This window comes from Triturus cristatus, chromosome 3_1 (assembly GCF_964204655.1).
Source record: "Triturus cristatus chromosome 3_1, aTriCri1.1, whole genome shotgun sequence".
In the NCBI taxonomy this organism is placed as follows: Eukaryota; Metazoa; Chordata; class Amphibia; order Caudata; family Salamandridae; genus Triturus; species Triturus cristatus.
The window spans coordinates 745,245,588-745,268,370 of record NC_140583.1 but is presented as its reverse complement, the minus strand read 5'-3'; the positions used below and the strand labels follow the sequence as shown (position 1 = coordinate 745,268,370).

At 45.7% G+C, this 22,783-nt stretch overlaps 1 protein-coding gene across 1 annotated transcript in view; it reads right to left on the bottom strand.

The window, feature by feature from the left end:
• Positions 1 to 8,892: 8,892 nt before the first annotated feature.
• Positions 8,893 to 22,783, bottom strand: part of LOC146860907 (mucin-5B-like) — a 74,059-nt gene continuing 60,168 nt past the window's right edge. Inside the window, exons 38-53 of the mRNA XM_085644902.1 lie at positions 22,340 to 22,409; positions 21,485 to 21,585; positions 20,495 to 20,526; positions 19,158 to 19,335; positions 17,606 to 17,713; positions 17,302 to 17,342; positions 15,957 to 16,085; positions 15,739 to 15,837; positions 14,900 to 15,028; positions 14,679 to 14,774; positions 13,683 to 13,811; positions 13,448 to 13,546; positions 12,364 to 12,492; positions 11,925 to 11,970; positions 11,716 to 11,830; positions 8,893 to 10,177 (exon numbers count right to left, since the gene is read on the bottom strand). Coding sequence (XP_085501028.1) covers positions 9,925 to 10,177; positions 11,716 to 11,830; positions 11,925 to 11,970; positions 12,364 to 12,492; positions 13,448 to 13,546; positions 13,683 to 13,811; positions 14,679 to 14,774; positions 14,900 to 15,028; positions 15,739 to 15,837; positions 15,957 to 16,085; positions 17,302 to 17,342; positions 17,606 to 17,713; positions 19,158 to 19,335; positions 20,495 to 20,526; positions 21,485 to 21,585; positions 22,340 to 22,409 — 1,754 coding nt within the window. The 3' untranslated portion in view covers positions 8,893 to 9,924. The remainder of the gene's footprint in view (positions 10,178 to 11,715; positions 11,831 to 11,924; positions 11,971 to 12,363; positions 12,493 to 13,447; positions 13,547 to 13,682; positions 13,812 to 14,678; positions 14,775 to 14,899; positions 15,029 to 15,738; positions 15,838 to 15,956; positions 16,086 to 17,301; positions 17,343 to 17,605; positions 17,714 to 19,157; positions 19,336 to 20,494; positions 20,527 to 21,484; positions 21,586 to 22,339; positions 22,410 to 22,783) is intronic.

Sequence of the window (22,783 nt, the reverse complement as noted above, 5' to 3'; positions counted from 1 at the left end):
GTGTCTGGCTGAGGGCATCCCTTCAGCCAACCAGAGAGTGCCAGTTCCAACACTTTCACATCACAAAGGCACACCCTGAGTACTCTTACAAATGGATTTTCACTAATCTGTTGTGACCCCATACAAGCTGGGGCCATGACAGGAAGGAAAGGGGTGCCTGATACCTCAGGGGGGAGGTGGAAACCTCTTGAAGCTTCCTCCAATTAGCACTAGGTATACTGGACCCTCAAAACCAACTCTTAGGTACACATCGGGACCTGTGGACTCTGCCAGGAAGAAGGACTGCTGTGCTGCTGAATGGACTGTCTCCTCCAGGACTGCTGCTCTACTGTGCTGCCCTGCTTACTGCTGCCCTCCTGCCTGTGAGAGAAGGACTGGACCTGCATCTGTTGAATCCAAGACCTTGAACCCAGGGCCCCACACTGACTCCAACGGCTAGTTGGTTGGCCTCCTGACTAGAGCCTCAGGAACCCAGCACCTGAACTCTGCCATCAGTGAGTCCTACCCTTCCAAGTGGTGTCAATCTAGTCCTGGATCCTTGGAAGTGCGCCTGAAAGTGTTCTGGCAGCCCATCTGATGATCCAGCAGAACTGACGAATCCCCTCTGATGCACTGTGCAATCTTGCGCAGAACTGACATATCACCTATGCTATGTGGACTTTCCCAGCACAAGGACTTCGCATTGCAGCCTGCAGCCTTATCGGACCTGTTAATCCATGATACATCCTCAACTCAGGCCCTCCAATTGCAAAATGTTCCTCGATGGGAGCTTTGATGATGATGCAGGACTTTGCATCAAAAGTCCTGCTGCTTTTTCGGAACCAGTCAGATTGCAACGTATCCTCCATGTGCGACTTTGTATTGAAAGCACTCCTCATTAACAGCATCCTCGACAATGACATAGGAACTCACATCGTAGCCTCACAGCCCCTCAGAACCGGTGCTGCACGATGTATCTCTGACACCGATCTCGAACTGCCTTGCCTGTGTGACACATCCCCGATGAGGGACTCCAAAACACTTCAAACCAGGATTTAAGGTACTCCTGTTCAGCGGACTTAACTGGATCCCTGTAGCCGGCCTGTGCTCCATTGCAATCGGTCTGAACTTTTGACTTTGCCGTGGTCTGTTACAACCAGACATCCACAGTTGGTGCTTCTGGCCTTTTGTTGCTATATTCACTGAAATGTTTAAAGTTGAATTTCTCCCGTTCTCTTGGTTGGATTTGTGTCATTTTGGTCTCAATCTATTTATTAGAATTTACTCTGCTTTTCTGAATTCTTGTGGGATTTCTCTTGTGTTGTGTTTTCACTTTATTATTGTATGAAGTGCTACATAAGTTTTTAACATATTGATTCTCAGTTAAACCTGACTGCTGAGGGGCGTGGCCCAGATGGCGGAGAGCCAAGACGTGCCTCGTCTCCTCTCCTCCACCCGACAATTTATTGCACTGGCCTGTGACCCTATACCGCACAGGAGATAGCTGCATCGTTCCACAGAGCACCCAGGTTCACTCGACAACCTACCTGGGGAGCTTTCCCGGGTCTCCGTGACTCCATTTGAGGCTTCGGGTCCGACTTGGGCACCGGGTGGTGGCGCGAGGTGCAGGCCGACGTAGCTCCGAGGGTGAGGTCGAGGCCCTGAGTTCCCGGAGGCGGAGAAGCTGGTCCTGCCAGGGACGCCGGCTACATCCAGAGACATATCCCGCTGCACCGGATCAGCGGATGAAGGAGGTGGCGATTGGCAACGGGGCTACGAGCGCCGGCACGGGACTCGCAGCGGCCCCTCGGTGAGGTCCCGGTTGATCAGCAATCCTCATTCGGTGCCCCATAGCTGACGGCAGGTGGAGTGGACTGCCGGGAGCCGCTCCGGACTTTGGCCCAACAGGACGCTCCGAGGAGTCGAGTTGATGAGTCCCAGTACCAGCCCAGTACCAGCCCCAGTCCCAGTACCAGTATGCTGTGACCATACCTTCCTGGGGCTCGCTGGACGCGCTTGGGTCTGCAGTGAGTCATGTGGCAGACCTCCCTGGCGTTTGGACTCCTAGCTGCAGCTCGTGCTCGGCACCCACAGTGGACACCTTTCTTGTAAAGCGGGCCGGCCCCGCAGATATCAACCCTTCACAGCCGTTATGTGTGTAGTGGCTGCGTTGGCTGGCGGCTGCACATCAGGCACCATTTTGGGTGCTACTGCGGCCCTTTCGGTGACCCACGAGGCGCGAGGTGATTCCGTGGGGGTGAGTCGAGGTCAGGGTGGTGTAAAGTGGGTGATCGGGAGGCGATTCGGCCTTCAGCACCACGAAACGCACCAGTTGTCTACTGAGGTGGGCCGTGCTGCCGCCCACGCCCTCTCCTGTGACTTTGACTGGTGGTGGTCTCATTGAAACACTCAGACCGCATTGGACCACGAGGTGAATTTCCTGCAGCTGCCTCTGGTCGTGCACTTAGCCCGGTCCCTGCAAGGGGGGGCTCACTTGGAGCCTGCTACAGGGGTCACTGCTGATGGGACCCCCCTGCCCTTGGGGCCCTGAGATGTGCCAGTTCGTCCGGCTCTAACAACGTAAACTTAAGGCTCCCCGGTTCTGGGCCTGTGGAAGCGAGTGCTGTTTCATTGTGAGTACGTCGCACCCAGCTACTGGTGTGGCGCCCTGGGTGAACCACACCCGGACCTCCTCCTCACGCCACCCTGCCTTCTCCTCAGAGTGGCAATGCATGGTTAACAGACTCCTGGCTTCGCTTCCCTGTCTCTCCTGGCCCCGTTATAGTGTGCTATAGCCACGACAGCACACACACCCGCATAATTTATAGGAGCTCCAACAGTTCGTTAGTGGGTGCATTCTTCCACACCAAGTGAGGCTCCCCGCTGGCGCTCGTAGATCAGACCCTTGGGAGAGAGTGTGGGTCCATCGAACTGACTCACATTGTGCCGCAGTGACTTTTATTCCACCCACCCTTTGGCTGCTGATGCCAGAGGCGCAGGAGCACCGAATATGACATCCACCAAGGGCAGGAAAGACAAGGCGGCCCCCAGAGAAAAATCACTTAAAGAGAACTGCTTGCTAGAGCACAAGGAGGAGGGTCCGACGACCAGGAGCGACTGAGCCCAAAGGCGCAGATGGCGGCCTCAGCGGAGGCACAGGGACATGGGCCTTCTTGGAATCCCTATTCGTGGCACTGCGGGATGACCTCCAAACCATGAAACATGATCTCACAGCAGAAATCAAGAACATCCGCAAGGACATGGACGACATAGGGCAGAAGGTGGTGACTCTGGAAGACAGGAGCGATGCCCGGGCCACCGAACTGGCGGCTATGCAACAGGAGGTATTACGCATACATGAGCAACAGGTTGACATGCAATCTCATCTAGAAGACCTCAAGAACCGCTGCCGTCACCACAGTATCAGGATCTGAGGGGTGGGTACCAACGAAGAAGCTGGTGATATCTTTACATATGTGCGCAAGCTTTTCAATCATATCCTGGGCAACCCCCTGGATGCTGATCTGAAGCTAGACCGTGCGCATAGAGTGGGCCCGCCCAGAGCACCGACGGCACCGCCAGCTGACATCCTGGCCTGTGTCCAAGACTTTCACACCAAGGAAGAAATCTTGCGTAAAGCCCGCTCGCTTCGGCAGATCTCCTTTTGCAACCAGACACCCACCCTTTACCAAGATTTTGCTGCCTTCACACTCCAGAAACGTAAGAACTTACGGCCCATCACTGAGGTCCTCCACCAACGTAACATCACCTACTCCTGGGGACACCCCTTCTGACTGGTGTTCCGGCACGATGGCAAACTATACCAGCTTCGTTCCCTGTCTGAGGCGGGCAAACTGCTGGGGATCGCTCTCCTGGAGGACACCAATGATGGTAGCCTGAAATGGCAACAGCGGAGACATTGCCGCAGCATTCAGCGTCCGGACCCTACAGTGGTCAAGAAGGAACAACTGGCTGCCCTGGAAGCCCTGACGGAGGCCCTGGCCAAAGCGTCTACCGAGTGACTGAACCTGGTCATCAGGATGTATCCTTCCTTCAAGGCTTTGGAGGGTTGGAGGGGGTGTTTGGGCTGATATAAGCTACACAAATACCCAACGATTCCTGAACGAGGCTCTCACTGAGGTGACGGCCACTCAGGATCGACACTTTTGATAGGGGGAGACCTTAACTTGGTGTTTGATAACCACATGGACCGATCGGCGCAGCATACTAGCCAGGTTGGTGCTCTCTCCCATGTAGGGCTTACCAGACTACGGGATCTGGGTCTCTCAGACCTGTGGAGACACCACCGCCCTCAGACGCAGGAATTTTCATTTTACTCCAACGCACACAAAACATATGCCAGACTAGATTACTTTTTAGGCTCAAAGTCTCTTCAAGACACCACACTTTTGACTGATATACTAGTGGCGACCCTATCCGACCACGCCCCAGTGGTAGTCACTTTAGCTCTTCCACTAATACAATGGCCGACCAGGCGCTGGCGGCTCCGGGACACTCCACTACACCGGCCAGACACAGTTGCCCAGATACAACGAGCTCTCGATAATTACCTATCGCATAACGATAATCCTGACACAGCCCTTTCCACTCAGTGGGAGGCCTTTAAGGCGGTAATTCGGGGAGAAATCATAGCCATCTTTTCAACTGACAATGCGGATCGCAAGAAGAAACAGGAGGAACTGACACAAAATGCGCGAGAATTAGAACAGAGGCACCAATGCACCGGGGCCCTGCGTGTCTGGAGATAGCTGACCACGACTCGGGCACAACTGGCAGCTCTGGATAGGGACAAGGCGGAATACGCCGCAATGTGCCTGCGACACTCTTTCTATGTCGGCGGGAATAAATGTGTGGACAACTGCTCGCGCACAAGCTTTGGGAAGCCCGGCAACGTTAAGGGGTACGGGAGAATAGGGACCACACAGTCCGCAATTTTTATGCCTAGCTTTACAATGAGCAGCCCATGGAGAAGGCAGATATTGATGCCTATCGTGCTCAGACCCGCCTGCCCGCTCTCACGCCGGAACAGGCGACTCACATAGAGCGGGAGATCAGACCCGAGGAAGTCATATCTGCCATCGCCCGCTTGAAGTTGGGCAAATCACCGGGCCCCGATGGCTACACCATGGCCTTTTACAAGCAGTTCTGCTCAACGCTTACCCCTTTGCTCACCCGGCTCCTTAACTCTTTCGCGACGCCAGGGACGATCCCCTCCTCCATGTTAGAAGCGGCGATCACCGTTATTCCAACCCGGGGAAAGACAGGACGACCTGTGGGTCGTATCCGCCCATTTCGCTCTTAAATATTGACCTGAAGCTGTACACAGGGATACTAGCAGAGCGACTGGGCCCCTCTATGCAGGAGTTTGTGGACCCCGACCAGACTGGATTCATTCCACAGAGGCAAATGAGCGATAACACCAAACGGGTTACACATCTTATAGAAAAGGCCTCCTGCATCCCTGGTGTCTATATGCTCCTAACCATAGACACGGAGAAGGCCTTCAATCGAGTCCACTGGCCCTATCTCAAGCAGGCACTGATACACGTCAGAATAGGAGACAAAATGCGGGCACACATTTTTAACTGTTACCGCTTCCCTTCAGATACAGTGCGAGTCAATGGTCACACATCCACGCCGTTCCTGATACGTAGGGGTACGAGGCAGGGGTGCACTTTGTCGCCCTTGCTTTTTGCCCTCTACATGGAACCTATGGCGCAGAGGGTCAGGGACCACCCCAGATCACGGGTATCCGCTTCGATGGGGAAACGCACACTATAAATCTGTATGCAGACGATGTGCTGGTCACTCTCACAAACCCTTCGACTGCTTTGGGGACCTTCTTGGAGGAACTAGACTCCTTCGCGAGAGCCTCCGGCTTCAAGGTTAATCTGACGAAGTCCACGGCGCTGAACCTATCCTTGCCACCACAAGTCCAGGCGGACCTCCAGGCCCGACACCACCTGCAATGGGCTGATGAGACGGTCTCCTATTTGGGCATAAAACTGTCTCCGACCTTGCAAACCATGAGGAGGGTCAATTACTCCGTCCTCCACACACATATACACTCGGCACTGCAGAGATGGAAACATTACCCAATCTCGTGGCTAGTATCGCGGCCATTAAAATGACGATCCTTCCCAAAATTCTGTACCTTTTTCAGACGCTTCCACTGCCACCCCCTACCGGCTCGCTACAAAGGGTACAGTCAGACCTTTCCCTTTTCATCTGGCAGGGACATAGGCCGAGAATGAAATGGTTAGTGAGCTTCCTCCCACCTCATGAGGGGGGCCTCAGAATTCCAGATCTCGCACTTTACTACTACGCCACGCAGCTTCGACACTTGGTCGAATGGATCCGAGCCGAATCTGAGAAACATTCGCTCTTCCAAGACCGGGCAGTAGCCGGTACATCTCTCAGGAAAAATCCCTTCCTCCCGAAACCTCATCGTCCACCCAATTTATACGCCTCACAGGTGACGTGCACAACCCTTTACGTCTGGGACCGGACCAACACACGACATGCCCTAACGACCTTCCCTTCCCTGCTCACCTCCCTTTTTGATAATCCAGACTTCAGCCCCGGAATGGGTTTGCAGACCTTCTCGCTGTGGAGAGAAGCAGGCTGCCAACCCCTAGGCCTCCTATATGACAAAGGCGATATCATCCCCTTCTCGCAACTTAGGGCCGATTACGGCCTTCCTGAATTTGAGCAAATGTGCTACTTACAGGTGCGACACTGGGCCATGCATCCTGATAATCGAGCGCAAGCATCTAGGCTTCTCACCCAGTATGAACGATGGCTCATCACACGGTCCTCGGATAAGAAGTTATTCTCAGACTTATACAAACTGCTCTTGTCCAGATACACCCATACCTATCATGCTGGATGCGCGCTTTGGGAGAGGGACCTGGGATGGAACCTTAGGTCCGAGGAATGGGAGGGTGCATGCCACAGAGCACACCACACAGCGACTCATGTCGGCCTAACCGAAACGTTCACCAAGATTGTATACTATTGGTACTATACCCCGGAGCGATTACACCAAGCTGATGCAACACAGAGTCCTGACTGCTGGAAAGGGTGTGGGAAGAGGGCCACGCTGATTCACCTTCTATGGGAATGCATACATCTCCAGACTTATTGGATGTACATCCTTGATGAGGTCGATAAATACTTGGATACAGAACTCCCTAGGTTCCCCGTGTATGTCTTATTGGGGGTGCCAAACACGCTCACCTACTCCTTGAAATCTAGATGAGGGAAACAGATAGCCATAGCCCTAGGCACAGCCGTCCAAAACATACTGATACACTGAAAGACACCCCGCATTCCCGCACACACAGGGTGGTACCAGCGATTGTGGCACGTACTGGACATGGAAAAGATTTCTCTTACCTTGGCTGGGAAGTGCGCTTCTTTTGGCGACCTTTGGCAGCCGTTTCTCACCTTGTTAGCTCCAGAATTTAGGGAGTTATATTGCCCGAAAGATTTGCGTCTCTTTCACCTCACCACACTGGACTCCACCACATAGGCTACCCTAGCCACATACACGACAACACGTTCCATGTAGTGCTGTTTCGAAGTAATGGATCGGGGGTCGTGGGGGTGGTTCTTTCTGTGCCTTTCTTCGATTTTCTTTCTCTCTCTTCTTTCTTTTGGGTGGTGGGCGGGAAGTATTTGGTATGTGTTGCCTTTGTATTTTCAATTAACCTACTGGCAGACCCGGTGGGCCCTGCGTGGCTCGTTCATGGTCCGCTTGCCCCTTGCATTATTCAATAAAAAAGATTTAAACCTAAACCTACCTGCTCTGTGTCAAGCTTCCAGAGAGTTGAGCGCAGGTTAATTTGCGGTTTGCTTGTGATGTTACCCTGACACTGATTGAGGTTCCTGCTTGAGTATGATTTCACCATACTCAATCAGTAACCCAATGTGTTACACTGTGCTTTTTTATATTAAAAAAAACTGATTCATAAAAAAAATTTTAAAAAACTTTTGAAGTTTGTCGCTCACTTCGGAGGGTGACAGCACTGTAGAGCATTTGATAACTGGGGCTTCAAATAATGTTCAGCCTCCCATCCTTACTTGAATGAAGAGTATGCATGAATTCAATTTGGAATGTACACTTATTTGGGTCATGCACATAGGGCCTGATTTCGATGTCGGGCGGAAAGCCTCTAACTGTTTATCGGAGGCTTTCTGCCTGACATTGAGGGTTTCACTCTGACCCCGGTATTACAATCACAGTGGTCGGAGGGAAATCCATGGGGGGATTCTGCTCCTCTTCCGATGAGCTCACAGAGCCTGTTAGAAGAGAAGCAGAATTGTAATCTCATGAATAGAGGCAGAGCCAGCTTCGGCTCCTCCGGCGGGATTACAGTGTTGGTTTCCAACAGCCTTTCCATGGCAGCGTTTCCGACATGGAAAGGCTGTTAGAAAGTGACTTTGGGGGCCCCTAGCAGTTCCCCCTCCCCCGGCCCTCCGCTAAGGGGCCTGGGGAGCACCTATGGTGCCCCCTAAACATTCCTGAGGGGTGCCTGCCACACGGTGCAGGGATGTTACCAAACTTACATTTCACTATGGCAGCTTGTGCTACAGGCTTTTTCCGCCTGCCACACAAGCTGAACCAGTAAAATTTATGTTTTAGACCACAATACTGAGGTTGGAACCGCTGATCTAAGGTAGGGCGGTTCCAGACTGCTACGGTGTCTGGAGGACGTAAGTCCTCCCAACATTGTAACGAGCTCCATAGTGATGCATTTAGTTAAATATCTGGCCTAAATGACAATGAGTAAAGATCGTACGGGGGAGGAAAATGTATAAACAGTTTGATACTCAAGAGATAATGTAATGAAAGCATTTACATAAGAAAAACTCGGAAGAGTGAAACAGTTGCAAAATGCTTAAAGTTTAGTTTTATTAATCACATTGACTTTTCTGGACCAGAGGAAAAAAGCAGGGTATAAATATGTGTGTCTTTCCCACAATGAAATACCTATGGCAGACAGATGGACATGAAATCGCAAGTCACCCAGAAGTCTTATTTCTCCAGAAATAAATAAATAGCAAAGTGTGGTTTCCTGTACCAAAATATATATCTATCTCTATATATATTTTATATAAAATCATTTGATTCCCTAGGTAAGACATTCCATGACAGCCTCGTTTAATTTATATATAGAAAAAAAAATCCTTCATATTACTCCTTTTTGCTAACATTGTCTCTTTTGTGTAAACAGTTTAACCAAATCTCCATATTGTGATGACACCAGCTTTAACACATACGGAGTATTTTAGCAGCTTTGTGTTCACTGGCCTATTATGTTCTGTTCTGCATACAAATATGTAGGGAAAGTTTATACAATTTCAGAGTTGGGACAGTTTTGCAGATTTTGAGAGGTACCCACACTTAACATTTAGATTTACGGTCGTTAGCAGCACCTCGGTGGCTAGCAAGAGCTCATATTTTTCTGAACACAGTGACTCTTGAGGATTAGACACAACACATGGCCATTGATGCCAGGGAACTGGTTTGGCATGGCATGTCTAGAGGGTAGAGTCATGGACAGCCTTTGCCAGGAAGTGGTGTATAAGTGGACCACAGTCTAAATGTCTCATGTGTAGTTGGTGTGTTGTTACACTCTCCCTGGGCTTCTTCATTACTTCCGCGCATTACACCCGTTAAAATTAAATGCCTAGTATTAAATCTAGGAAGGTGCACAGCAGCATGTGTAGAAGAGTCCTCATATAATGCACATGTAGGGAAGTCCTTGTTCGGCAGGAGACAAAGTATGACACTAAACATCTTCATGAAAAAAGGAGAAAGCTATAGGCGCACACATACAAAAAGGTTCGGGCAGTATGGCCAGGATTTCAGCTGCATATTATTTATTTGTCTCTAGTGTTCTGAGATATGCTTTGGAATTATTTCTGAAATGGTTGTTCATGTTGCTGCTGTTGCTGCATAGGGTTCTGGTCCTCTTGCTGCTGCTGCGCGTCGGTGGTCTGGGAGGTCTGGCCGCATTTGGTGCCTGTGCATCCACACTCATCCACATACACGTAGGACTGAGTCTTGCTGGTTCCATCCAGACAGGTGAGCACCACCTTCCTTGTGCTGGTCTGGACCTCCTGGCAACAGCTGCACTTGTGCTCCATTGTGTTTGCCTCAGCAGAATACCTAAGATACATGATTCAAAAGGATCACATGTTAAAACGGAATGGGGGATAAGATCATTCTGCGCTAGTGTACAGATTCAATCCCATCATGAATTACTGATCATGAAGAGGGGATTTTGAGTGTGTCACCATGGCAACTGGGAGTGCAGCCTAATACCCTTGATGAGTAATTCCATTGAGAAATTAGATGAAAATTATGGACAAAGAATGTGGCATGGGACTATTGCGTTTGGAATTCGGGCTAACACCTCCCTGAGGCAGAGCCGTTGGGATAGTAGTGTAAGGATTTCAATTCTTGCACAAGTTACCATGCAAGATCCTACATAACATGAACTAAGATCAGCCTGGCTCATTAGAGTTCAATCATGTTAAGTCTGTTTGTAATGCTTGAATGTTTTAAAAGTCAATGATCTATTTTTGAATGACATAACATCTATACATACTATCAATAAAGATGTAAAAGCGCAATAATGAGTGATTCAAGGTTTGGTCACTCTAAATATGAAAATGCAACGCAAATAATTAGTTTATACTAAAATTGTGAGTAGAGAATGAAACCCCCTTCATCATAATATAGAATCAGACACAGAGCCCAATCCACTGTATTTGGACTTAACTATATCAGAACACTCTCCGATATAAGGCATTGCAAGCAATTTCCAGTGAGCACTGTCAGCTGCTTGTAATATAGTATAGGCCAGGACTCAAAGCCACTGCTGCAGGTTTAGTTGCTGGTTAACCTGGGGTAAAAGGGAAAGCTACAGTTTCCCCAGACGTGACAGGATATCCGGATTATAGAAAGGTAACTACTATTAAGACAATGACCTATCGTAATGAAACTATTGTTATTTGAATGGGTGTGAAATTCCAAAATGTCTTTTTATGTAACACTATTATCTTACCAATTGTCATAGTTTTTAACTAGGTTGTCCGGGTTACCAGTAAACTATAATCTTTTATTTTAATCAACACAAATTAGAAGTGTGCTGGGTAGGGCAGCAGCCTACTCGTTAGCTCCTTGCCCCACAAATAGCCCAAGGAGAGCCCGCTATTACACCCAACACATTATCAACCACTGAAAAATGACTCCGATAAACCAAGACATCAGTGTAAAAAATCAGATATTTGTCAGTAAAATTAATTCAATATACCTTTGAACAGGATATAGTCCAAACAATTTTATGCTACATATTACTAAAGACTTGCACATTTTTTAGGCGACGTTGCTTATGATCTTAACCTACATATCAATCAATTCACTATTTTATAGCTTTGATAGCAGCTTTCGAACTCAAAGTTCACTAGGATTATTCAACTAGTTATTAATATTTTGACACCTTAAATCTATCCCGGTGACCAAATAGTGGCTCCAATTATTGAAGGATTCCAGCAGCCATTATTTATCCGACCGCCTTGGCTGATATAGAGTCTAGCATAACATCAATGCAGTCGATATCACCATCATTCAAGGATGTAGCTCCAGTAAAGCTGTCAAGCACATTCTAATGAAACACAAGCATTTCACTGTAATCTACTTACATGGAGGACGTGTTGCAGGTTCCTTCACAATAGGACAGCTCCACTGGTCCAGTTGACTGGCAGGTACTCATTCTGAAAGTGGTTGAAGTCTTGCGGAGTTTGCAGTTGGTTTCAACTTTGTAAAAACAGAAAATAGTTTAGATGTTTCTCTTAAAAACGGAAACATGGCAAGTATCCACAGTCTACTTTCAAGCATTATATGACCTTACCATCACAAATCTTGCAACAGCCATCAGGCGTAGTTCTGATGGATCCCTATAATGCAGAAATGAACACTAGTGAATTAGGTTGTCCTTACACTGGGGCAAGATATGACTTGTAAATGTAAAAACAACAGAAGCTGAATGTTGAACAAAGGACACTTATTCATTTCAATGTAAGAATAGAATATTAAAACGGGCAATGTTCCCTATGTTCATATTTCTTATTTTGCTTAGTGTTATAGGGTTTAGTTAATACACTGTGACTATTATATGTACATTTAACTTTGAACTTTAACTACACATGGTAAAAGAGGAAACTACCAGACGTTAGGGAATTACTTTTGACAATAATCTAACATATAATAATAGCACAAAAAATAACATTCCCTCCCGATGACAATCATTCATGCATTAAAAATATTAATTCATATTTTGAAGAACCTACAGGGACACATTTGGCTGCATTGAAGGCTGGGCATTGTTTCATCCTTGTGATCAGGTCGTAGCGTGCGTTGTTGTAAATGCATTCATAGGAGACACATTTATTATCTTCTGGGGTCCAGGATTCTCCAGGCTGAAAGCAGGATTACAAAGAAAAATCTTTAAACTGTAGTCTACAATTCTCCAAACCATTTCTTGCCACCACCCAAAAGTAAGTTGTTGGCATATATATTTTCTTTTCCTTCAGTATACAAGTGCATTACCTTCTTCAAAATTAAAGTGTTTAAATTCCTCTTGGGTACAGCGAAATCAAAACGTGTGTTGGGAAATACAACTAAACGCGGCACAGTAGAACAATCTCTTGACACTGTGATATTACACATAGTAATAAAGCTATACATGCTATAGGGCAACAAGCAAACAAGCACTGCCTTGAATGAATGATTAAAAGCTGAAGATATCGAGAGTTGGACATGCACCAAGAAAAGCTCTGTGTGAACCCCAGCTGATGGAAAAAGAAATACTGAAAGTTGAAGAGAAATGAAAACCGAGCTGGTGAGCTCGAATTCTTTTTATCTCATTTCCCTTCCTTTATCCATCAATAAGGATTTGTAGATCGCGGCTGCTTCACCCGTATAGCGTTGTTCTCATGGATAACCCAGGAGAGAAAGAACCGATCTGGCATCAGCTTTAGTGATTAAGCAGTGTGGTTGCCAGATTGGGTTCTGATACAAGTTTCTCAGAACTCAAGTTCTGATATGAGGCGTGTACAAGTATACCTTTATTTCTTATTCGATTGATCCCGAACGTTATATCGTATACAACAGTTCAAATATGATTAGTTCTTCTTTGGTTCTTGTGTTATCCTGTAGTGCCTAAACATTTAACTTTGAGCTAATCCGTGTATGAGGGATAGTAGCAATGTCATTACAGATGGGTGGAAGAATGAGACAGTCTGAAATATAGAAACCCATGTCATGGGACGTTCCCATTTCATGGGACGTTCCCATTTCCTGTCTCCAGAGGTCCTGTAATGCGCGCATATGGCGTTAAGCAGTGATAGTTGAAACAGTAAGGTTTGGAGATACCTTGATGACTTTTGTTGTGTTGTCCTTCATCGTCATTGTACATGCCACCTGGACGCAAGTACCACAGCATTCACCATCTTTCTTCATATACTGGTGGCCCTGCAAAGTACAAAAGAGAGTTACTTCCTATGAGTCTTCTTGCCCAGCTATTGGAACTGGGAAAGTTATTTCTCTCCAGACAATTGCCTCTAGCAATGCACATGTGTTTTCAGAAACAGTGAGTATAAGAACCTACCTCTGGGCAGTCTGCTTGAGAACTGAGTGTGCATGCTCTCTTTGTGGTGACGGGGACGAACTGACCATCTACTATCATGCATTCATAATAAACGCAGACATCCCCAGGAGGGTACCATATGTCGCCAGGCTGAGACAAGGAAAGAAACATGTTGAATTAATTTACTTTACACAGAAAACCATCTAGTATTTCTAGGTCACTCTCAGATATGTTTGAACCAAAGAAGCGTGGTTTTCTTCAACCATTGACTCAAAACTCTCAAGACGCATGGTTGTTGTCCTTCCTGGTAGGGGTACACTATGCCAGGTGTGTTTAAAGCAGTGGCACATAAAATGCGAACCAGAAGCTTTCAGTTAAAAACAAAACAAAACATTTCAACATCTACTGTTTAGAGGCTCCCTGATTGTTGACCAGCCAATCTTGTAAACAACGATGTCAAAGTGGAGCAAGGAAGGACAGGCATGTGGTCATTTGATTTCAGTGTGTAAAAAAAGTGGGCTACAGATGAAGTCATCTATGTCATAAAGAGACACATAAATACTACATTTATTGTACTGACTTTGATCCGTGTCCATTTGCCAAACTAGCCATATAGCATCCTGACATTTAAATTTGAGTCGTCAACAGTGGTGTTTCTTCTTGACAGGTAGTTGATCACTGCTGCCTATCATAACCCTGTGTGGTTATCTGAAATCTAAGTATGTACTAAACCGGTTGCCACTGATCAGTTATTGAATCCCACTGATATGTAATTTTGAGACAGTAACTCAAGATAAGTTTACAGAAAACTGGACAATGTGTTTGTTAATCCACCTCACTCCTTCTGGCTCGTGCATTGATGCATAGGTGCATTGATGTTGGCTTTGTGTGATTGCACATTTAACTTCTCGACAGGCAATTGAGCCTGTTTGAGATTACAATACCATCTACTGTCAATCAGTGGGGGATGCCCTGAGGGATTAGAAATGGAACGAGAAAATTTAGAGATTTAGGTACCTGGAGAATTTTAGTGGAGTTGTTGACTTTCATTGTACATGCCACCTGGATACATGTGCCACAGCACTGGCCGATCTCCTTCTTGTACAGGTATCCCTGCAGATCAGAAATAAAGAGGAGGGTCAACCGTGGTGGAGTGGAATTCATCACACAACAACCTGATCATCTCATACTCTCATTGCGCAACCAAGTCAAACCCAAAAGAATGAAAAGGCACTTACGGCAGGGCAGTCGCTTGAGGAAAATACTGTGCATGTGGTTGTAGTGGAGTTTAGCATGAACTGGTCATTGGATACGGTACATTCGTAAACTGTGCAGTTGTTGTCTTCAGGGGTGAATGGAACTCCAGGCTATAAGGCATAACACGTAAGAAAAAGAATCACTAAAGATGCCCTTTAATCCAATGCATATTATTATTATGGCATAAGGTGAGGGTTCAGGGGGGCTGGTGATCTTGCCCCCCTAATGATCCTCATCTGCCTTATTTGCATACTTATAATGAATTGAGTTCAGAGACAATTACCATTGACATAAGGTGGTGATCATAATCTGCCTCTTGGCTGAAGAAGAACTATCTCATTTGTTTGAATCCATTCACATGACACATCAAGATGCTCTTCGGCAGTCCTCCAATATCAAGAAATTGAACACAGCAAGGTGACTGACATTTGCATATATCTGTTATTGACTCAGAGCTAGCCAATGCAAAAACAAATAATGTGCCTGTCCTGGTGTCTGCCTCAGAGCCAGGATGCCTAAGAAAGATAAAAGTAGGCACAGACTATATCAAGGCTATGATAGGTCCTGTTGCTTCAGCTTCACAATGTGATTGCCACCAGGTCACCTTTATCAGAAATAGTATCATGACAAATATGTCAGTGCCTACCCAATGAATCTTGTCCACAACCTCAAGCTATCAGGCTGATGGGCTGACAAGAAATGGACTAAGAGTACTAACTTGTTATCCCGATTTACAATCAAAATGTGGAATCCTGTCAATTCCTATTACAAAGTAGGAAAACATTGGGGCATCTCATGCAGTACAAGAGAGGGGGGATACCTGAAGGACTTTTTCCGTGTTGTCTGGCATATTCATGATACAAGCCTTCTGGACACATGAGCCGCAGCACTTCCCTTCTTCCCTCTTGTACTCAAATCCCTGCAGAGGGTACAAAAAACAATAATGCTTTAAGTTGGAGACAGCACAGCATAGCAAACCCTTTCATGTCCCTGCCAAAATGATACAGTTGTCAAAGACTGTTTAAAAAGGGAGCTCACCAATGGGCAATGTTCAGTGCAAACAATGGGATTGCAAAGTGGAAGGTTCAACAGTGAAGTTGAATTTTTCTCCGCACTGCAGATGCACTGCTCGCATACTTCTGGTGACTGTGGGATCGAATGTCCTGGCTGGGAAGGAGAAGGAAAAATAAGATGAGACTTTGCAAAAACCTTGACCGTCCTCCCTCGTGATTGAAACTAAGGGGCAGATTTACAAGCCCCTTGCGTCACTTTTAACGTGGGAAAAGTGACGCAAAAGTGGCGCAAGGGGCTTGTAAATCTGCCCCTTAGGGGCAGATTTACAAGCCCCTTGCGCTACTTTTGCGCCGCCGTTGTGTCACTTTTGTAACGCAACAGCGGCGCAAAGCTAGCGCCATGCTGCGACAGATTTACAACGTGACGCATCTAGGTAGATGCTTCACGTTGTAAAAAGCCCTGCGCCACATTAAACCCGCGTCAGGTTTAATGTATGCAAGGTGGGCGTTACTTCGGAAAAAGCCGCGGAAAAGTAACGCAGTGAAATCTACAAGATTTCACGCAGTCACTTTTCCGACGCTGGTGCGTCAAATCCTTACGCCTGCTTCAAGGAGGCATAAGGCATGACGCACCATGTTAGGGACAGGGCAGGTTGTAACAGTGCTGGAGTTGCGTCGCGCTTGCGACACAACTTAAGCACTGCGCCAACCTTATCCCGGCAGATGCGTCACGCATCTGCTTGTCCTTGCGCCACGATGCACCACATTGTAAATGCGGCGCATCAGCGGTGGCGCAAGGGCAAACTTGTGTGACGCATCTTCCCTGGCGCATCCCTGCTGATTTGCAGGGATGCGCCAGGGAACGTAAATCTGCCCCTTTGTGTCGGATTCTGGGCTTATGTTGTCGCAGGCTGGCCTAAGAGAAGGGTAAACCTGTAAATGTTCTAGACTTGAGACCGGAAGTTAAAACTTCGTAACTGCAAGAGTGAGTTGTAGTTTCTCAGTAGAAAAGAGAGAAAGCTTAGTTACGAATGCCAGGCTCACATGGTGAAGCAAAGAAAAGTTCTGTGGCCAATGATATGTACAGAAAATCCTATTCACATGCGAGACAGAATATAATTATCGAACATTTTCTCAAGTCTGATTGCCATTAGAAGGCAGTAAGTCACCCATAGGCGATATTAGCAGAATTCTTTAATCCAGATGTCTCTTCAACGAATATTGAAATGTCACTGAGTAGGTGGAAAAAAGTTGAAATAATATTGAAATGGAACCCGTGCTGGAACGGGGAACTATATTCTATTTAAAGCCCCTCACTTGATTCATGAGGCGGTTCCCTGGAGAACAAGGAAAGCCAGCGCCTTTCTCACCTGGTAAATGACGCCATCGTGGACACAGACATCAGTGGGCTCTGCGGGGAGGGAAAAGTTGATTAATGTCCTTCTTTCGAGTGGCTTGCCGCTCAGTTGTTTTACAATTGCTCCCCTGTCGTTTATGTCAATGAGGTTACATGAAATGTTAAAAACTGATAGAAATATATCCTCTTTATAAAAAGTAAGTTTTGAACCAAAGGCATTTGCGAGTAGATGCACGTCTCAGACACCTCTAGGCTCACAAGCATAGGCTGTACAAGCCATAAGCCCGATATCGCAGCCTGAAGAGCATTATACTCACTGCAGTGGTATGTGGCACAGCAGTCTCCCTCTCCCATCACCGAATGGAGCTCGAACCCGAGCTGGCATTTCTTAGCAGGAGGAGGAGAGCAGTAGCTGACGTTGCACCCTGAATGTCAAAAGGAAAAATGAAAGGGAATTAGAGTGATGACAGAAAAGCATCAATACTCAGAGAGGCGTAAAGCATTCCTTTGAACAAATATCTCAGAGTGAGGGATTTGCCCATCACACGTGACAGAAAGAGTCAAGTGTCTTCAGCTTTCTGTGGACTAAGCATCCATGAGGACTCCGGGTGTTTGGTAAGAAGAAAGTCTCGGATGGCCTTGACGAAGAGCCCTACTTCTCTAACGTCCCTTGCAGGGCTGTTCCAGTGCTTAGTGTGGCCAAAGATGCAGAGGAGTCCTGCATGCGTCCATGTGCAGTAGCATTGAGTTCACAGCTCTCCGGGCAGCACTGACAGCCTTGGATAAGTGGAAGGCCCCGAGGCAGCCTGATGTTCACCACTGCAACCCCACAGCTTGATTTTGTGGGATCTTACATTTTCTGTGTTTTTTGAGAACAGAATCTTTTCCTTTATTGATCTTTTGTAGGCCTTTGGTTCAGCTTGTCAAACTCACTTAGACAACCGTAAAATATCCCTAAGTAAAGCTTTTCTTCCGAATTTCCCCCACCCCTTCAAAAAATTGCACATCTCAGTCCTAATATCTTGATCATATAATTAACCAGACTGCATGAAAGGTTCCTAGAGTAACCGTAAGTTGCAAGGAATACTTGTGTAAATATGCCACATGATAGCACACTGAGCAAAACGCCATTTTTTAATCTTTAGAAAGGTTGAAATTAACTTTTCACTTGTCTATCTCAGTGTGGGCTTTCATTCTGAAAAGGGCTTGTGTCTGAATAATTCAAGGTGTTGTCATTCGACCTTTCTGAATATGAAAAAAGAACGCAAAAAATGTTGTTTAGCTTACACAGTACAAGAGCACACACTGCATAGTGCTCACTAAACTCTGTCGCTCGCCCGCCACGAATGCGGGCCATGCCACCTCATGCCATGCCATCCATGTGCAAATGCTGGTGCTGGCCAACCAAAAGAGAGACATGGACAGTAGCCCTGAAACTTGCATTCATGAAGCACGGCTATGCTTACACAGGAGAGGTACAAGGCAGCGTTTTAGTGAATGCTGTATTTCGAAATATCATATACTGAACTATCATCTGACGTGAACATTAGGTCATAAATATAGTTTTAAAAAATATTGTCCCATTGGTTGTACATTTTTATTATTAATGCCAATGCACATTATCTTTGAGAATGACAAGTAGGACACAATATTTTTGTCAGCCGATAGATACCGCGATATTATATTTTATCACTACCCCATGTTGAATGGCGGGATGCTAGTAACGTTAAGTCTGTGCTAGTGCAAAGACCTTTTCAAAAAGACGTAGATTAACACATATCCCCAGCGGAATAGGAATGGGAGTCAGGAAGCTGTCCCTCTGGGCTGAATCCCAGCTACACTACAGGCAAGACGGATGAGTAGACTTACGGCACTCGGTCACCATGCAGCATGGCCGCTCTGCTTCCACCACCTGGGCAGGCACGAATCCCTCCTTCTCACATGTGACTTGGACCGGCTCGGGGCACTTGAGCGGCTCACACTTGACCGTCAGAGTGTACTTGTCGCAGGAACAATTCTGGCAGTTGCTCTGCCAAGTGGCTCCAGGCTGCAACACGAAAGAGATTTATATTTTATAGAAACTTTCACAATTTCCTGTACCGAAGCTGCACTTTTGATGCCGTGTTTCACTTATATACTGGGCAGCAGTACTTTTTCATCTGAGTTAATGAACCACCATTGCTAATGGCCTCAAATTGTGAGGGGTAGTTTAGCAATGTGCTATAGCTCCCTTTTTTCTGCTGCATGTGCAAAGTTATAAATTCATTTAGTATCAGCGATAAAATACACGACAGAGCAGCTACTACGTGTAACCATAGAGTTCAAGGTCAAGTGCATTCCTGTGCGCCAATATTTTATTTTAAAATCTAGAATGAGCAGACATTTCGCATGTTTAGTGATGTTTACATGATATCATTGAAGTCTTGCCATGTGATCTCCAGGGACTAATTGGCTTCACATGTTTGCCCTCATTTTGACTTCCACAATTACATGTTTTCCTAAGCTTTATGTATGTATTGAAACACAACACAACCTCAGACACATCTAAATAGGCCATAGTACCACAGTGCAAGCCCTCATTTTGGACAGAAGTATATATTCCTATAATGTGTTAGATACAATATGCTACTGTCTACAAGAACATGGATGAATAGTTGGAGCGCAAGACCTCAATCAGTTCAATTTTTGAGGCCTTGCTAAATTTGTATGCATGTCAATGTCTAGAATGATACCTAGATGATCGGGCCTTGAAGTATGACCCAAAAAGTCTGACCGTTTATAGGAAGAACAATAGGTTTGAATTAAATGGCATCCCGGCAGGTCATAGGTTGGCAATCGGTTGTCTGGTCTTCCCTTTCCACAATGGAATAGTGTGGAAGCTGCAGATGTCATCATTTGAAGCCATACTATAGCCAAGAATTTCTAACAATTAAACAACTATTATTGTGTTGTTAACAAGCAAAACATAGTAATAGCAGTGCCTAGAAGTCAGAGCTATGCCTCATCTTCATATAGTTATATAAGGATGACCATGGATTTCCTTTGTTATGATTACCCTCTTCACTAGGAAAGTACTAAATCCTGTAGTTTTTTTGGCTAGTTTGCTTTAATTTGTTAGTGGATTTGAACAATCGAGAACATAAGTATACTGAGCATTAAAAATATCTTTTTCCGAAAGAATTACAAAGGGACTTCATGACACTCACCGTTTTAGGCATTCCATCTGGTCCAACACAAGCTGAAAAACAGAAGAGATGGGCACCAGTTTACACTCATGAAACACAGTAAATTCGCATAAACGTTTGATGCATGCATTTCTGTTGGAGGGAAAATGTATGAAGCAGTGCATCTTTTGGATGTATACATTTCTGAAGCACCAACTACAGAGAAACGCCCTTTTAAAAAACTAGGCAGCATTCAATTACTGCAGTTAAATTAAAAGTAATCTAGTACAGAAATGTAATGTGCTCTCAAATGGTCTTGGAATAGCAGCCAGCCAGCTGAAGGCCCACAGAGGAGAAATGCTCTTTTTATCACACACTAGAACATGGAATCTCGGTTGCCACTCTACACTGCCAAATACCGTTGTCTACGCTTCGCCATTCATTTGTCCAGGCGACAGAAAACACATGTAAGCAAGAAGGTGCTTAGGTGTTACCTGTTTTTTTCCCCCAGTTCTCCTTACTTATAAACGACTTCACTGATGATTTTAAGATTTTAAGGAAAAATAAAATCAGCAATCCACTCAGAAATTCCTAACAGTGGTTTAAATTACTGTTCAAAATAATATAGGCGCAGATTATCCAGGAGTCCAAATGGAATAATCAGATGTCTACAAGGAGATGTCTACAAAAAATGAACTAGTACCAGAAAGTGATGTGCTGGCTTCTGTGTGAAGAATAGAAGAGTATAAAGGCAGATTGTGTTGCCCACAAATATATTTGTAGGCATGTATACGAATGTACAGACTGATGATTTGTATTTGCATATTTTTTTCACACCCAGATTTTGGCTTAGTCCTTTGTGTTGATGTGCCACTATTTTGGCTTTCTGGACCTTTCTCTTTGTTCTATATATCAGTCATAATTTTAATACAAAGGTGACTTTCAGCAGACAATGAGTGTGCCCTTTATTGTGTAAGCACCTGCAAGTGGTCACACAAATCCAAAAAATAAGACCTGTCGCCAATTACTTACAGCACTTGGGTACGCAGACATCAGTGTATGAATTGAAGAGGGTGGTTCCCTGTGGGCAGTAGCAGCCCTCACTTAAACCATCATTGGTCTGAGCCTCAGCCCTTTAGTGGAGTGAGAGAGAGAAACAGAACACACGTGACTTGATTATTCCCAGAATTAGGGTTGATCAACAAGCATAATTTGGAAAGTCTAGTAAATTGACAAGTATGAATAAAATTGGCTTCTCCAGGGGGACAGGTGAGGTAAAGGTGAGTTCCTGGGAAAAGACAGCAGATACGTTTTACAATTTCTAAACTATGGAATTTTCAGTTTGCACAAGTTTACATTGAGGTCAAAAACTGGAAAAGAATGGGGAAAATTGGGAGAAAGAGGGAGTGGAGGAGTAGACAAAGAATGTAGAAAAAGAAGAAAATGTGCAAATGTGAATAGGAACGTGGCAGAATGGACGCAGAGTTGAACTGATAAAAGGTGAAGTGGAAATGGGGACAAAATCAAGTGAGGAAGAAGTTGGTAAGCTGATAAGAATTGTAGTGAGAGAACACTGCTGGGGTGCTGTAGGAGAAGCTGGTTAGAGTTCAAGAGAATGATGATTAGAATGAGGGGGGAGGAATATGAAAAAAACAAAACAGCGATCCTTCGGAAAGATAGTAGGAGTGGTGGAGAAAGATGAGGGTTTGCAGATAAATAAGCACATGGAGGGACTGAAAGGAAAAACAGTGGAGGTTGAGCAATGGGATGGGAGAAGAAGCTTATTGAAAACATTTGGGAAACTAATTATGTAACATAAGAAATATAGAGCGATGAACGGTTCATCATCGCACCTAAAGTTCTGGTCTGTTATTGATATTTACTGACCTGGAGTCACAGGTTGCAGGGCTAGCAGGGCCGCATGCTTGATACACCTTGCCTTCTGGACAACTGTATGCTGTGTAAGAGGGGACAAAGAGATATGGTCTTATGCTGAATGATGCTTTTTATCAACATTGATCATCAACATTAGATGTCACTGTATTTAGAGCGAGCATGCCTTCACCAATACGGTATTTTCTAAAGTATAATCTTTAGTACATTGTCCACAAGCAGCCACTGAAGGGACAGCTCTGTAGTTTGAAATGGCTACCTCGCTTTACTCTGACTTTGCTTCCCTTATAGGTTGGACATTTTGACCTGCAGGAGGCGTTCAAACCATTCGGGATCAGCTGTAAGTAACCTTGCACTTTGTATACTGATTTTCCAATACACTTATCTGACAATTTAAAAATGTTATTGAAATTATTTAAGACTCTTTAGCGTCGCACA